At 48.2% G+C, this 14,674-nt stretch overlaps 1 protein-coding gene across 1 annotated transcript; it reads left to right on the forward strand.

Moving 5' to 3' along the window:
• Window positions 1-4,671: 4,671 nt before the first annotated feature.
• Window positions 4,672-9,542, forward strand: LOC123426264 (CSC1-like protein ERD4). The gene is made up of 7 exons (XM_045110062.1): window positions 4,672-5,134; window positions 6,191-6,336; window positions 6,883-7,158; window positions 7,260-8,104; window positions 8,193-8,448; window positions 8,726-9,107; window positions 9,233-9,542. Exons 1-6 carry the CDS (start codon window positions 4,861-4,863, stop codon window positions 9,104-9,106), a joined length of 2,178 nt encoding a protein of 725 aa, XP_044965997.1. The 5' UTR covers window positions 4,672-4,860; the 3' UTR covers window position 9,107; window positions 9,233-9,542.
• The last annotated feature ends 5,132 nt before the right edge of the window (window positions 9,543-14,674 follow it).

A 14,674-nucleotide genomic window follows, 5' to 3' on the forward strand; every position in this document is an offset into this window, starting at 1 on the left:
CTAAGCAAGATAAGGTGCATAAAGGATTAACATCACATGCAATTCATAAGTGACATGATATGGCCATCATCATGTGCTTCTTGTCTCCATCACCAAAGCACCGGCACGATCTTCTTGTCACCGGCGTCACACCATGATCTCCATCATCATGATCTCCATCAACGTGTCGCCATCGGGGTTGTCGTGCTACTCATGCTATTACTACTAAAGCTACGTCCTAGCAATATAGTAAACGCATCTGCAAGCACAAACGTTAGTTTAAAGACAATCCTATGGCTCCTGCCGGTTGCCGTACCATCGACGTGCAAGTCGATATTAACTATTACAACATGATCATCTCATACATCCAATATATCACATCACATCGTTGGCCATATCACATCACAAGCATACCGTGCAAAAACAAGTTAGACGTCCTCTAATTGTTGTTGCATGTTTTACGTGGTGACCATGGGTATCTAGTAGGATCGCATCTTACTTACGCAAACACCACAACGGAGATATATGAATTGCTATTTAACCTTATACAAGGACCTCCTCGGTCAAATCCGATTCAACTAAAGTTGGAGAAACCGACACTTGCCAGTCATCTTTGAGCAACGGGTTACTCGTAGCGATGAAACCAGTCTCTCGTAAGCGTACGAGTAATGTCGGTCCAAGCCGCTTCAATCCAACAATACCGCGGAATCAAGAACAGACTAAGGAGGGCAGCAAAACGCACATCACCGCCCACAAAAACTTTTGTGTTCTACTCGAGAATACATCTACGCATGAACCTAGCTCATGATGCCACTGTTGGAGAACGTCGCATGGGAAACAAAAAATTTCCTACGCGCACGAAGACCTATCATGGTGATGTCCATCTACGAGAGGGGATTTCCGATCTACGTACCCTTGTAGACCGCACATCAAAAGCGTTAAGAAACGCGGTTGATGTAGTGGAACGTCCTCACGTCCCTCGATCCGCCCCGCGAACCGTCCTGAGAACCGTCCCGCGATCCGTCCCACGATCCGCTCTGATCTAGTGCCGAACGGACGGCAGCTCCGCGTTCAGCACACGTACAGCTCGACGATGATCTCGGCCTTCTTGATCCAGCAAGAGAGACGGAGAGGTAGATGAGTTCTCCGGCAGCGTGACGGCGCTCCGGAGGTTGGTGGTGATCTAATCTCAGCAGGGCTCCGCCCGAGCTCCGCAGAAACGCGATCTAGAGGTAAAACCGTGGAGATATGTGGTCGGGCTGCCGTGGCAAAGTTCTCTCAAATCAGCCCTAAAACCTCCGTATATATAGGTGGGAGAGGGGGGCCTTGCCTTGGGGCTCAAGGAGCCCCAAGGGGGTCGGCCGAGCCAAGGGGGGGAGTCCTCCCCTCCAAACCGAATCCAACTAGGTTTGGAAGGTGGAGTCCTTCCCCTTTTTCCCACCTCCCCTTTTTTCTCTTTGATTTTCTTCCTATGGCGCATAGGGCCTTCTTGGACTGTCCCACCAGCCCACTAAGGGCTGGTGCGCCACCCCCAAGGCCTATGGGCTTCCCCGGGGTGGGTTGCCCCCCGGTGAACACCCGGAACCCATTTGTCATTCCCGGTACATTCCCGGTAACTCCGAAAACCTTCCGGCAATCAAATGAGGTCGTCCTATATATCAATATTTGTTTCCGGACCATTCCGGAAACCCTCGTGACGTCCGTGATCTCATCCGGGAATCCGAACAACATTCGGTACCCAACCATATAACTCAAATACGCATAAAACAACGTCAAACCTTAAGTGTGCAGACCCTGCGGGTTCGAGAACTATGTAGACATGACCTGAGTGACTCCTCGGTCAATATCCAATAGCGGGACCTGGATGCCCATATTGGATCCTACATATTCTACGAAGATCTTATCGTTTGAACCTCAGTGCGAAGGATTCATATAATCCCATATGGCATTCCCTTTGTCCTTCGGTATGTTACTTGCCCGAGATTCGATCATCAGTATCCGCATACCTATTTCAATCTCGTTTACCGGCAAGTCTCTTTACTCGTTCCGTAATACAAGATCCCGCAACTTACACTAAGTCACATTGCTTGCACGGCTTGTATGTGATGTTGTATTACCGAATGGGCCTCGAGATACCTCTCCGTCATACGGAGTGACAAATCCCAGTCTTGATCCATACTAACTCAACGAACACCTTCAGAGATACCTGTAGAGCATCTTTATAGTCACCCAGTTACGTTGCAACGTTTGATACACATAAAGCATTCCTCCGGTGTCAGTGAGTTATATGATCTCATGGTCATAGGAACAAATACTTGACACGCAGAAAACAGTAGCAACAAAATGACACGATCAACATGCTACGTCTATTAGTTTGGGTCTAGTCCATCACATGATTCTCCCAATGATTTGATCCCGTTATCAAGTAACAACACTTGCCTATGGCCAGGAAACCTTGACCATCTTTGATCAACGAGCTAGTCAACTAGAGGCTTACTAGGGACAGTGTTTTGTCTATGTATCCACACAAGTATTGTGTTTCCAATCAATACAATTATAGCATGGATAATAAACGATTATCATGAACAAAGAAATATAATAATAACTAATTATTATTGCCTCTAGGGCATATTTCCAACACATATGTTCATGAATATTAGAAGGATTTCCAAGAAACGAAAGTACCTGGTAATTTAATTGACGTGCGTGTGCTCCAGTAACTGGTCTAGTATGTATAGCAGCAGGGGCTATGGGTGTAACAATGGTATTGATGTCCTCATCAATGAGTCTTACCGGTTTGGTCAATAGACAATCAATCTAAAGAAATCCTCGGCATGATATATTTGTTTTTGTTTTTTAGGGAATACTTTTTCATAAATTGATCCACACAAGACAATTATAAGACCGTTAGAGTAACTCCAACATAGCGGCCCAAATTGTTCTCTCGCGTCCGTTTGGGTCAACGCGGCCGAAAGTGAAGGCCCAATGCGTCGACCTAAAGTCAAAACACGTCCGCGAGGACCCATTTCAGGCCCAAAAATACGCTGAAATGCGTCGGCGCGGATGCGGCGCGCGCCTTCTCATGTCCGCGCTCGTCCACACATGGCACCCGGTCAAAGTTGGCGTCGTCTTTATTAACGACGACCGCCTACCGCAGGCCCACGCATTAGCGACCCAAAATCGTCCTTTTTAATCCAAGCGTGCCGGGGGGGGTCATCCTGTTTTTAAAGTCGCCCCATCCCCATCTAGCCACCTGTGCTCACCCGTCGGCGGCAAACCCTAGCCACCACCATCACGAGGTTCTTCTCCATGAAATACAAGGGCAAGTCCCCCGCCGTCCTTGTCCGCGCGCCGGAGTCTTACCTTTCGCCTCGCCAGCGGGTCAACGTGCTAGTGCATCAGCCGAGGTGGCACTGGGAGAACCGTGTCCCTCTCGCCTACGCCAATATCACGCTGCCGCACGACTCGCACTTGGGTCCGGAGAGGATCCCAGTGCGAGCGGTGCCGCGGTCGGTGCAGACGCATGCGAAGGAGGTGAGGCGCCGACGGGAGCAGCTGACACCAGAACAGCAGCGCAACCCGTCTACGCTGCAGACTCCCCGACTGGCATGCGTGTTTCGCGTGGAAGCACGAGGAGCAGCGCCGACATGGCATCCGTGACGTGGTGGCTGGACCGCCGCCGCCCCTCATCGTGCGTGAAGAAGACCAGGAGGCGGAGGCGGCTTACCAAAACGCGTTGGCGACCGTCCTGCGTGTGAGCGAGGAGGAGGCGCACCTCAAGAAGGAGGAGGAGGCCTACGAGAAGCAGCTGGCAGAGGGCATTGCGCTCTCCGCTGCCAACGACATAGTCCTGCCGCCGTTGGCCCCGCCGTCCCTCGCCGCCGGCCTTGCCATCCCCCGTCTCAGGCTGGAGGTGTACGCCTGGGACGGGGTGGTGCGCGAGTAGGTCAGCGCGCCACCGATTTGGTTGGGTGCGACGTCGGAGCAGGAGGTGGCCCACCTGGAGCACTGACGACAGCGGCGGGTTTGGGAAGAAGGCGCACATGCCCGGCGGATTGAGCTCATGGATCGCGAGGCCGAAGCAGAGAGGAGGAGTGACATGCTGCCCACCAAGCGTCGGTGCAACCACCGGCGGACGATGTCGTCGCCGCGTGGGAGACGACCTTCCGTGGGGTGGCCCGGCGCCGACGCTCATCGACCTCACCGACCCCGAAGACGAGGAGGAGGAGGGCACTTAAGGCAACACGTCTCCTTGTTTTTAGTTTATTTAATTATGTTTATTGTGATGTGGATTATCACCGTCCTCGCATGCTGACATTTATGTTTAATTAATGATTTTTATATTTTTTGAAATGTTTGATTCGCGTCGCCTAAAAATGATCGCTGACCACATTAAACGCAAACATCGATTCAATCAAAAAACGGACACGAATGTTCGTGAGACCGATCCAAACAAACAAAATACAAACAAAAGCGTCGTTCGTTTGAATCAACGTGTTGAAATTGTTTTTACACACGCATCATGGAGGCGAGGAAGGTGAATCCATGAAAGGGGGCAAAAAGGAAGGGATTCGAATAATTGGAAAGGAGAAGGTGGAAGAGAGAGAGACACGGAGGCAAGGGGCATTTCAGACATTTTGCTGATCTCCATGGTCCCATCCCCTTCCTCTTCTCCCTCCTGCCCCTTTCCTTTGTTCGGCAACCTCCACAACTCATAAACTCCCCACCACGCCAGCCATTCCACAGCACAGCAAAGCATCCAATGCTTACCCTTCCCACCCATTTACTACCCTAATGCCCTCCGCTAATCACTCCCTCCACTACCAAACCCCATCATAATCCCCCCGGAGGAGGAGCGGGGCTGCTGCGGCGGCGGGCGTGATGGACATCTCGTCGTTCCTGACGTCGCTTCTCACGTCCTTCGTCATCTTCGTCGTGCTGGTGCTGTTGTTCACGTGGCTCTCGCGCCGCCCGGGGAACGCGCCGGTGTACTACCCGAGCGTGCTGCTGCGGGGGCTCGACCCGTGGGAGGGGCGCGGGCGGGGCACGCGCAGCCCCGTCGGCTGGATCCGCCAAGCGTTCGCGGCGTCCGAGCCCGACGTCGTCGCCGCCGGCGGACTCGACGCCGCCGTCTACCTCGTCTTCCTCTCCTCCGGTACGGCCAAGCCAACCACGCTCTCCACTTCGTTTGTTTGCCCATGCCTTTGGTTGAGTTGGTTGTTTGGTTCCCAGATTGATTTGGTTGAGTACTTGTCTGTGCGTTTCCGTATTTTTTTTCGCTTCCACAAAAAATAATATTTCGTGCACAAAATATAAAATTAAGTCGTGCTACTGTGCTACGGAGTATGCTTTCCCTAATGAATCTGCTATATTCACGGAAATTGTTTTTTGAGACCGAGCTCCATAGAGGCCTTTAAATTCAAAGTTTAAATTTCGTGAAAATTCGTATTTTAACATTTCAAAATATTCTGAAAAAAATACATAGGTAGATGAAGGTACAATACATAAATGTATAAATCTTCAGAACTAAATACGTTGAAATGAAGGCTATGCGAAAAAGATAAATCTGAACCTTTTTAACACATACTATTCATCTTTCGAGACCATGAATTTGTCTTTTATGTACTGGTCGCGTCTCAAAGTATTTTGGCCTGAAATTTTACACACACGCGGATCACACACCTGTTTAGTTGTACAATTGTTTTCAGATTTTTTAAAATCAAAATTTTCGAATTTTGTTTTTTTCAAAAATTTCGGCCTCCATGGCTCCTGGGTGCCATAACGCCATTCTCAGTACTATACGAACATCTAGTATTTTCTAAAAATGTGTACCAACATGAAGATACGGCCGATTGTGTCAACTGCCAGAATGGCAATAACAAATCCTAATTGTTGCTATCAGTTTACTTTATATTATATATAAAATACTGCAAAGCAAAAGGTGTAGGACAAGCAAGAGCCATGCGTGTGCTTTGTTAAGAGGAGTTATCACCACCCGTCCCGAAGGCCGGGCCCAAGCGAGATAAAACTATCATGCATGGAGGGTTGCTCGAAGTATGAAATTTAGCATGTTATAAACTGCTTAGTCTGTAGTGCAAAGAGTTAATGCTAGGATGCGTTTTGGGTCAGATATAGGTAGGTAGATATATCATTCAGAGTGCTTGCTTGAATATAAAAATCTTATCAGAATTTTTGTTCTCTCGTGTTCCAGTGTTGGCAATCCTTGTGTTTTCCGCGATTGTGTTGCTTCCCGTGCTGTTACCAGTTGCTGGAACTGATCATGCCCTGGAGGATTCTACTGGCAGAGTGCCGCCCAACGTCACAGATTTTGAAAGATTAGCATTGGGCAATGTTAAAGTAAGTAATCCTCTTATCTGACCTTGATGACCTGTCTTTGTTGCCGCAAATAGGTCTATAGAATATTCCAATTATTCAGACTTCTGGAGACATTTTCATGCTTGATCTGCCCATAACCAGGTGGATGATTGGCTCCATAAAATGTACCGTACATATCGTTATGTAGATGAAACGCATAATTTGGCACATTATTAGATATTTGTATTGTCAGAATCAGTATCTGTCTCGTTGCTGTCCTATTAGGAGCCATTAGGTCCATCACTTCTGAAGTTTTGACTGAACTGAAATTCTGCTGCGGGATAAGTATTCCTTGTTTCTACAGTGTTTATACAGTTTAACAGTTGTTGCTGTAATCACCTGTTGCACAATTGTTATCTGCGGATTCATAATAACGTGAACTTTGGTTGAAAATGGTAATATTGAGAACTGCAGTAGCTGGAGTTCTTCTCTATAGAAACGTACAGTCTATAAAGAGGACTGCCAGATTGCAATCACAGGCACTCGCTGTCACAACCAAACTCAGTAGTGTCTTGATATTTTCTCCAGGACGAAAGTGCGAGGCTGTGGGCATTTATATTTGCAGTCTATTGGGTCTCCTTTGTCACCTATTTCATACTATGGAGATCCTACAAGCATGTTTCGAATCTGAGAGCAGCTGCGCGATCAACATCAGACGTTAAACCAGAGGAGTTTGCCATGTTGGTGAGAGATGTTCCTGTTCCACCTCCTGATCAAACTATAAAGGACTCGGTGGACTCGTATTTTCGAGCACTTCATCCTGACACATTCTACAAAGCAATGGTTGTGACAGACATCAAGAAGGTACTGCAACTCAGAGGTTCTTTAGGGCAGTTCCGCCCTTTGTTTATTATTTGTGGCATGTGTCTTATTTTCCCCGTACATGATAAAATCGTCCTATGCAGGCTGATAAAATTTTCCAAGAGATTGAAGGTCACAAACAAAAAATTGCTCATGCTGAAGCTGTCTATGCAGAGTCAAAAACAACAAATAGACCTGAGGGAACGAGGCCTACACATAGGACGGGATTCCTTGGCCTTATCGGTAAAAAGGTTGACACGCTTGAGTATTGTAGTGAGAAGATTAAGGAATTGCTTCCCAAACTGGAGGATGAACAGAAGAGCACCCTTAGTGATAAACAGCAACGGGCGGCCTTTGTCTTCTTCAACAGCAGAGCTGCTGCAGCCTCTGCATCTCAGACTCTCCATGCCCAGATGTTTGATGAATGGACAGTTACAGAAGCTCCTGAACCACGTGAGGTAATATGGACCAATCTTCCAAAGAAAATATATGATAGGCAAACCAGACAGACTGTGGTCTACCTCATTGTCTTTGTCACCGTGGTTTTCTATATGATTCCTATTACTGCTATCTCTGCTGTTACAACGTTGCAAAAACTGAGGGAGAAGCTGCCCTTTCTGAAGGTGGTTGTGGACCAACCTTTACTTACGACAGTCTTACAAGCTTACCTGCCGCAGATCGCCCTCATTGTTTTCCTTGCTTTGCTGCCCACTCTTCTTATGCTCCTGTCAAAGTTAGAAGGAATTCCTTCACAGAGCCATCTAGTGAGGGCAGCATCAGGAAAATACTTCTACTTCATCGTCTTCAATGTCTTCATCGGCTATGCAATTGGTTCCTCACTATTCAGTGCTTTGCAAGATGTTATCAACAACCCTCCTGGAATTTTTACGACTCTTGGCGCCAGGCTTCCTGGAAATGCAACTTTCTTCCTCACATTCGTTGCACTGAAGTAATTACCGTGTCTCATTTATGCACTTCTTGTCCTGCGCTTATTCCAGGTGTAGAATATATAACTGATTGATTGTTGTTTTTGACAGATTCTTTGTTGGTTATGGGCTTGAGCTCTCTCGTTTGGTCCCTCTCATCATTTTCCACCTGAAAAGGAAGTACCTATGCAAGACAGAGGATGAGGTGAGAGCGGCCTGGGCTCCAGGAGACCTGGGGTATAACACCAGGGTTCCAAATGATATGCTGATCGTGACAGTTGTGTTGTGCTACTCCGTCATCGCGCCTTTGATTTTGCCATTTGGCGTTGCTTACTTTGCTCTGGGTTGGCTTATCGCAAAAAATCAGGTGAGCAAGATTTTACTCCCTCCGTCCCAAAATAAGTGTGTTAAGCTTAGTACAATTGTACTAGCTCTAGTACAAAGTTGAGACAGTTATTTTGGGGCAGAGGGAGTATTTACTAAAATGTATGTTGAACAGTTGGGCTGGCCTAGGCACAGCCTTTTTTCCTTTTCTTGTGCAAATAGACATGCCTTCTTAAATTGATACTAATACCATCACCAGATATTTGAAGAGAACGGATTTCAGAAGTGACTTACCTTACACTCCTTGTTTCTAAATGCAGGTTTTGAGAGTTTATGTTCCTAGTTATGAGAGCAACGGGCGAATGTGGCCACACATGCACACGAGGATCATTGCAGCTCTAATGGTTTACCAGGCCACCATGATTGGTATCATCACCGCGAAGCGCTTCTACTATTCTACTATCCTCTTCCCACTCCTTGCAATAAGCTTAATCTTCGCCTACACTTGCCATACACGCTTCTATCCTGCATTCGCCAAAACCCCTCTTGAGGTGGCAAGCCAGCAGCTGAAAGAGACGCCGAACATGAGCACCATTTACACCGCCTACATCCCTCCTTGCCTCAAGCCGGAGAAGCTCGAAGATGTGGAAGTCTTCGAAGACGCTCAGTCACGCACCACCTCCAGAGCTCCGTCCTTTTAATGTAAGTAGTTGCATCCATCAAAACGAGTAACCATTAGAAGCACAAGGATGACCTAAGTATTGCCGTAAAAAAATCTGAATTGTAAACAAAAGGATGACCCCGGCATTGCCTTCTAATTTCTGCAGGATATGTGATGAATGTCCACGTGCTCAGGACGGCCTTTCCACCCTGTGAAGCTTCTGTTTCCAGTATAGGAAACTGATGTCATATTGTCATGTCCCGTGTACATACATTCGCTGTTGCATGTTGAACAGTTATTGAAAGACGTCGTCTTATATTTTAGGTCGTTGATGTGGATATTGTTGGGTGTTTAGATTCTTCTTTTTGCTATTATTGTGTGTAGACCATCTGCTGCCCTGGTGTGTAAAAATCTCAAAAGTCTGACTGCTTGATGCCTTTTGACCCTGTTAACAAATTATCCCGGTACTGCTACTATTTCTCTCTATTATTAAAGCAGGATATGCCGTCGTGATGGTTCAACCTCCGCGATGGTTCGACCTCCTCTGTCACCCCCCTTGATCGCACGCGATAGAAAAATAGCTCGATCCCGCACGCCCGCACGTGAAGCCAAGAAAATCAAGCCCACGCTCCCACGCATTGTCGTTAAAAAAGCAGAGAATAAATTGCCGCCCACCTCGGTAAAATTGACAAAAATGACCCCTGGGGGAAAGAACTCACGGAGTGACCCCTCGGGGAAAATATTTCACCCGCCTGACCCTTTTGTGTGGCGCCCGACACCTAGGCGCCACACTACATTGTGTGGCGCCTAGCCGTTCGGCGCCACACCCTCCGACCACCTGGCAAGGAGGGCCCACCCCCCAGGCCGTGTGACGCCTAAGCCTGAGGCGTCACACATTATAATGTGTGGCGCCGAACGCTTAGGCGCCACACATTGACTTAACTGGCCACGGGCCAGCCCCCCTCCCCACCCCCTCCCCATTCCCCTCCCTCATTCAAACAGAAACTGCAACGGCGGCGGCTGGCTCTCTTCGAATCCCTAATCCCCTCCCCCATCTCCTTCAGATATGGTGATTTCTTCCTTGGATTGATCCCCCAAGGTAATCTCCTCCCCCATCCCTTCCGTTTCCCATCCTTCTATCCAAGTGTAATAGGTTTTTGTTGAGTAGATTGATTTGAGTAGGTTCTTAGGATTTGACTAGTTAGGATATGAGTTCTTAGGATTTGAGTAGTTAGTATATTAGTAGTTAGTATATGATTATTAGGAGTTAGTATATTAGTAGTTAGTATTAGTAGTTAGTATATGAGTATATGAGTAGTAGTAGTTCATATTAGTAGTTAGTATTAGTAGTTAGTATATGAGTATATTAGCAGTAGTAGTTCATATTTGTAGTTAGTATTAATAGTTAGTATTAGTAGTTAGTATATGAGTATATTAGTAGTAGTAGTTCATATTTGTAGTTAGTATATGAGTATATGAGTAGTAGTAGTTCATATGAGTTCTTAGGATTTGAGTAGTTAGGATATGTAGATTAGTGGATTGTAGGATGGTGTAATTTTTTGAATATGAGTATTTTTGAATATTAGTTAGTATATGAGTAGATGAGTAATTTTTTGAATATGATTATTTTTTTTGTGATTTGTAGGATGGTGTGGCTTCTGAATAATGTTTATGACGTTGAACACCGGGCCTATTTCATGTCGGAGAAGAAAATGGTAAGTAGAAAATGATTAGTAGATGAGTAATTTTTTGAAAATGTAATAAGCACTTGATATCTTCTTCTCCTATCTGTTTGCAGGAGCTTACGCCCTTGAAGATCCGGTCTCATGGGGCATCGTCTGTAATGCAGTACGATGAGCGGTACACCCCATACATCGAGATGACATGACTCCTTCCATTCGTGCAGCTTGTGAGTCGGTCAACGCCCAATCTGAACGTCGCGGCAGTCACAGCACTTATTGATCGTTGGAGGCCGGAGACACATAGTTTTCACCTCCGTACCGGAGAGATGACGGTTACTCTTCAAGATGTTTCCATGATCACCGCACTTCCGATCGAGGGGAAGCCTCTTTGTATGAGCACTGATTCCGAGGGATGGCGGCAACAAATGGAGGCTCTTATTGGTATGTCGCCATAGGAGCCGGAGGTAGAAGATGGAGGGAAGAAAGATAGAGTCCCGGCCGGCGCTCCTTTCACTTGGATTGCCGCGAACTTTGCTCATTGTCCTGAGGACGCAGATGACGAGGTGATCCAGAGGTATGCTCGCGTGTACATGTGGTACGTCATCTCTAGGACTATCTTTGCTGACGGCACAGGCAAGAATGCTCCATGGATGTGGCTGAAGGCGTTGACTATTTTCGACAACAAGTTCAGCTGGGGCTCGGCCGCACTGGCTTACTTGTATCGGCAGGTAATAAATTGTTAGTATTAAGTACTCTCTGTTATCTTTTTCTGCTAAACTGATGCATGTTTGTTGTTACTTGTAGTTGGACGATGCTTGTGGCAGGACGACAAAGGACGGTGGAGTTGGTGGTTGTATGCTCCTACTTTCAGTATGGAGTTGGGAACGCCTACCTGTTGGATTCCCTAAAAGCTCACAGTGGAATACCTGGGATGACCACGACAACCCTGTACGCCAACCTACATGGGCTTACAAGTGGGACTTGGTATCGGAGGTGGCAAGCGAAGTGAACCTATTGTACAAGCAATACACCAACGAGATGGATTCGCTTACCCCCAAGCAGGTAAGATGGTTTCAGAGTTGACTTCCAGCTTTTATGTTGTGAGTAAAACGAATTGTGCCTTTTATGTTGTGTTGTAGGTGGAATGGGAGCCATATGGTGTCGGGCCAAACTTTGGTGATGCACACACGTTCGAGCTCAATCCACTATGCGTGCAGGAAAGACATCTTTGGCTAATGCGTTGTCCCCTTATATGCAATTGGGCGGTTGAGTTTCATCTCCCGCATCGTGTGATGCATCAATTTGGGTTCTTTCAGCCACACCCGCCGGAGTGGGTGGACACGGACACACAGCTTCACAGGTAACAAAAAAGAAGTACTAATTAGTTTTGTTCTTAGTGTTGAGCGAGCTACTGATGGGTTTTGTTAAAAGCAGGTTGGATAGGAGGAGGCAGCGAAAGATCAAGGATTGGCATAAGCATCATAAGAGCTATGTCATTAGGTTCGAGCAAAGTGTGCAGGCAGCTTCGAGCATACGACGAACCCAGTAGCGCCAGCATTGTCCGCTTGCGTTCAACAACTACCTAAGATGGTTTCAGGAGAGTACTCGTGTCGAGATTTGTCCGCCGGCTTACGAGGAGGACATATTGGAAGAACCCACTGAGTACGATGCACTTGCCCAAGGCGGTTACAACAAGTTAATTCGCGAAGGGTACCAAACTTCCTTTGCCCCTGTCCTGAACTTTGTGGTAAGTGTGCTCACCTATGTTAAGTATTAATGCTAGTACACCTATTCACTTGCATGTCATTGTCTTGTGATCATAGCGCAAAGAGGTCAAGAAACAAGCTGATGAGTCCGAAGATATTCTAGAGAACACACCTGGAGGAAAAAAGGGAGAATCTGCACTTCGACTTTTCATAAAGGTGTTGTGTCATTATTATTATTTTGCCCACAAATGCAACATTATAGGTTACCTTATATATGTCATTTATATTTGAATCTAACAGGAACAGGGCAAGAAGTTACGGTGCCTATCCAACATTTTAGGTTGCCGTGACCCTGAATATGTTTCACCTTCGGGATCCGGTTCATCCGAAAGAAATACTCTAGACGATTCAACTGCTTCGGGCGCTCGTATGGACGATGGTGACATTACCTCGGCAGGTAATACCCAAAGAATTACTGTAGAGGATGATGTTGACACTCCCGAGGTATGACATAGCCATAAAACATTGTGCACTTTCAACCTTCAACTTTGAACTTTCAATCTTCATATGTATTAGGTTGCGGACGGGATGACGTTGAAGGCTTTCCAACGCTCCGCTTACATGTTGAAGCCTAGGAAGGAATTTAGGCGGTACTCACCGGATGATTATGCGAAAGGAAAGAACCCGGTGGCCGGGGGCTCTCGTTTGTCAAGGATGAGAAGCATGGACGATGAGGATGAGGATGACGATGACGATGAGTCGGATGACCCGGAGCAATTTGTGGTTGCGAGAAGAAAGAAGCTAGTTTCTAAGAGGGGACGAGGCCCCAAGATGTGAACCGGAGCCATTTGGAGTTTTCAATCATTTGCAAACCATTTTAGTTTTGTTGTTGGTGTTGATGTTGCACTTGTGAACCATTAGGAGTTGTGAACTTGTGTTGTTGGTGTTGATGTTGCAGTTGTGAACAATGATTTGCACTTGTGTTGTTGGTGTTAGATTCAAATATAAATGTGAACTTCGGCTGTTTGTGTTGCTGTCATATGTTCTAAATTTCTGTCAAAATATATGCTATGAAAATATGTGCTGTCAAAATGCTGCATACCTGTCAAAATTCAGCTTGCAGCAGGTTTTCACATGTGTGGCGCCTAAGCCTTAGGCGCCACACATGTGCAACGCCTAAGCCTTAGGCGCCACACACAGTGGCTGGGAGAGGGGGCTGGGGGAGGGGAATGAGGAGGGGGTGGGGAGGGGGGCTGGCCCGTGGCTAGTTAAGTCAATGTGTGGCGCCTAAGCGTTCGGCGCCACACATTACAATGTGTGACGCCTCAGGCTTAGGCGTCACACGGCCTGGGGGTGGGCCCTCCCTGCCAGGTGGTCGGGGGGTGTGGCGCCGAACGGCTAGGCGTCACACAGTGTAGTGTGGCGCCTAGGTGTCGGGCGCCACACAAAAGGGTCAGGCGGGTGAAATATTTTCCCCGAGGGGTCACTCCGTGAGTTCTTTCCCCCCAGGGGTCATTTTTGTCAATTTTTCCCACCTCTCCCTGATCCGCTAATCTCGTTGCCCGTAGTGACACCGTCACCACTAATCTCGTTGCCCGTAGTGACACCGTCACCGCCACCACGCACAGGCGGCCGCCCTTTCCGGCCATCCGCCGCCGTCACGCGTAGCAGGTCGCCGTCTCCATCCATCCGCCGCTGCCCGCCGCTGCCACGCGCAGTCGGTCGCCCTCTCCGATCATCCACCGCCGCCGCCGCCACGCGCGGTTCGTTGCCCTCTCCATCCATCCGCCGCCATCACGCGTCGTTCGTCGTCCTCTCCGGCCATCCACCGCGTCGCCGGTCGCCCTCTCCGTCCATCCACCGCGTCGCCGGTCGCCCTCTGTGTCCATCCACCGCCGCCGCCACACGCGGTTTGTCGTCATCTCCGTCCATCTGCCGCCGCCACGCGCGGTTCATCGTCCTCTCCGGCCATCTGCCGCCGCCACGCGTAGCCGGTCGCCGTCTCCAGCCATCCGCCACCGCCCGCCGCTACCACGCGCAGCAGGTCGCCCTCTTAGGCCATCCACCGCTGTCGTCGTCCTCATTCTACCTCCCGAGTGAGGAAGACCGGCAAGAGGAGGCAGGGGGGATGGGAATGGGAGGTCGGTCCCGTGGTACACGGTGAGGGACGAGGGCCTCAAGGCGGCGCCGCAAAGGGAGAAGAAGGTGCGGGATGTCAGG

Source organism: Hordeum vulgare, chromosome 2H, assembly GCF_904849725.1.
Source record: "Hordeum vulgare subsp. vulgare chromosome 2H, MorexV3_pseudomolecules_assembly, whole genome shotgun sequence".
NCBI lineage: Eukaryota > Viridiplantae > Streptophyta > Magnoliopsida > Poales > Poaceae > Hordeum > Hordeum vulgare.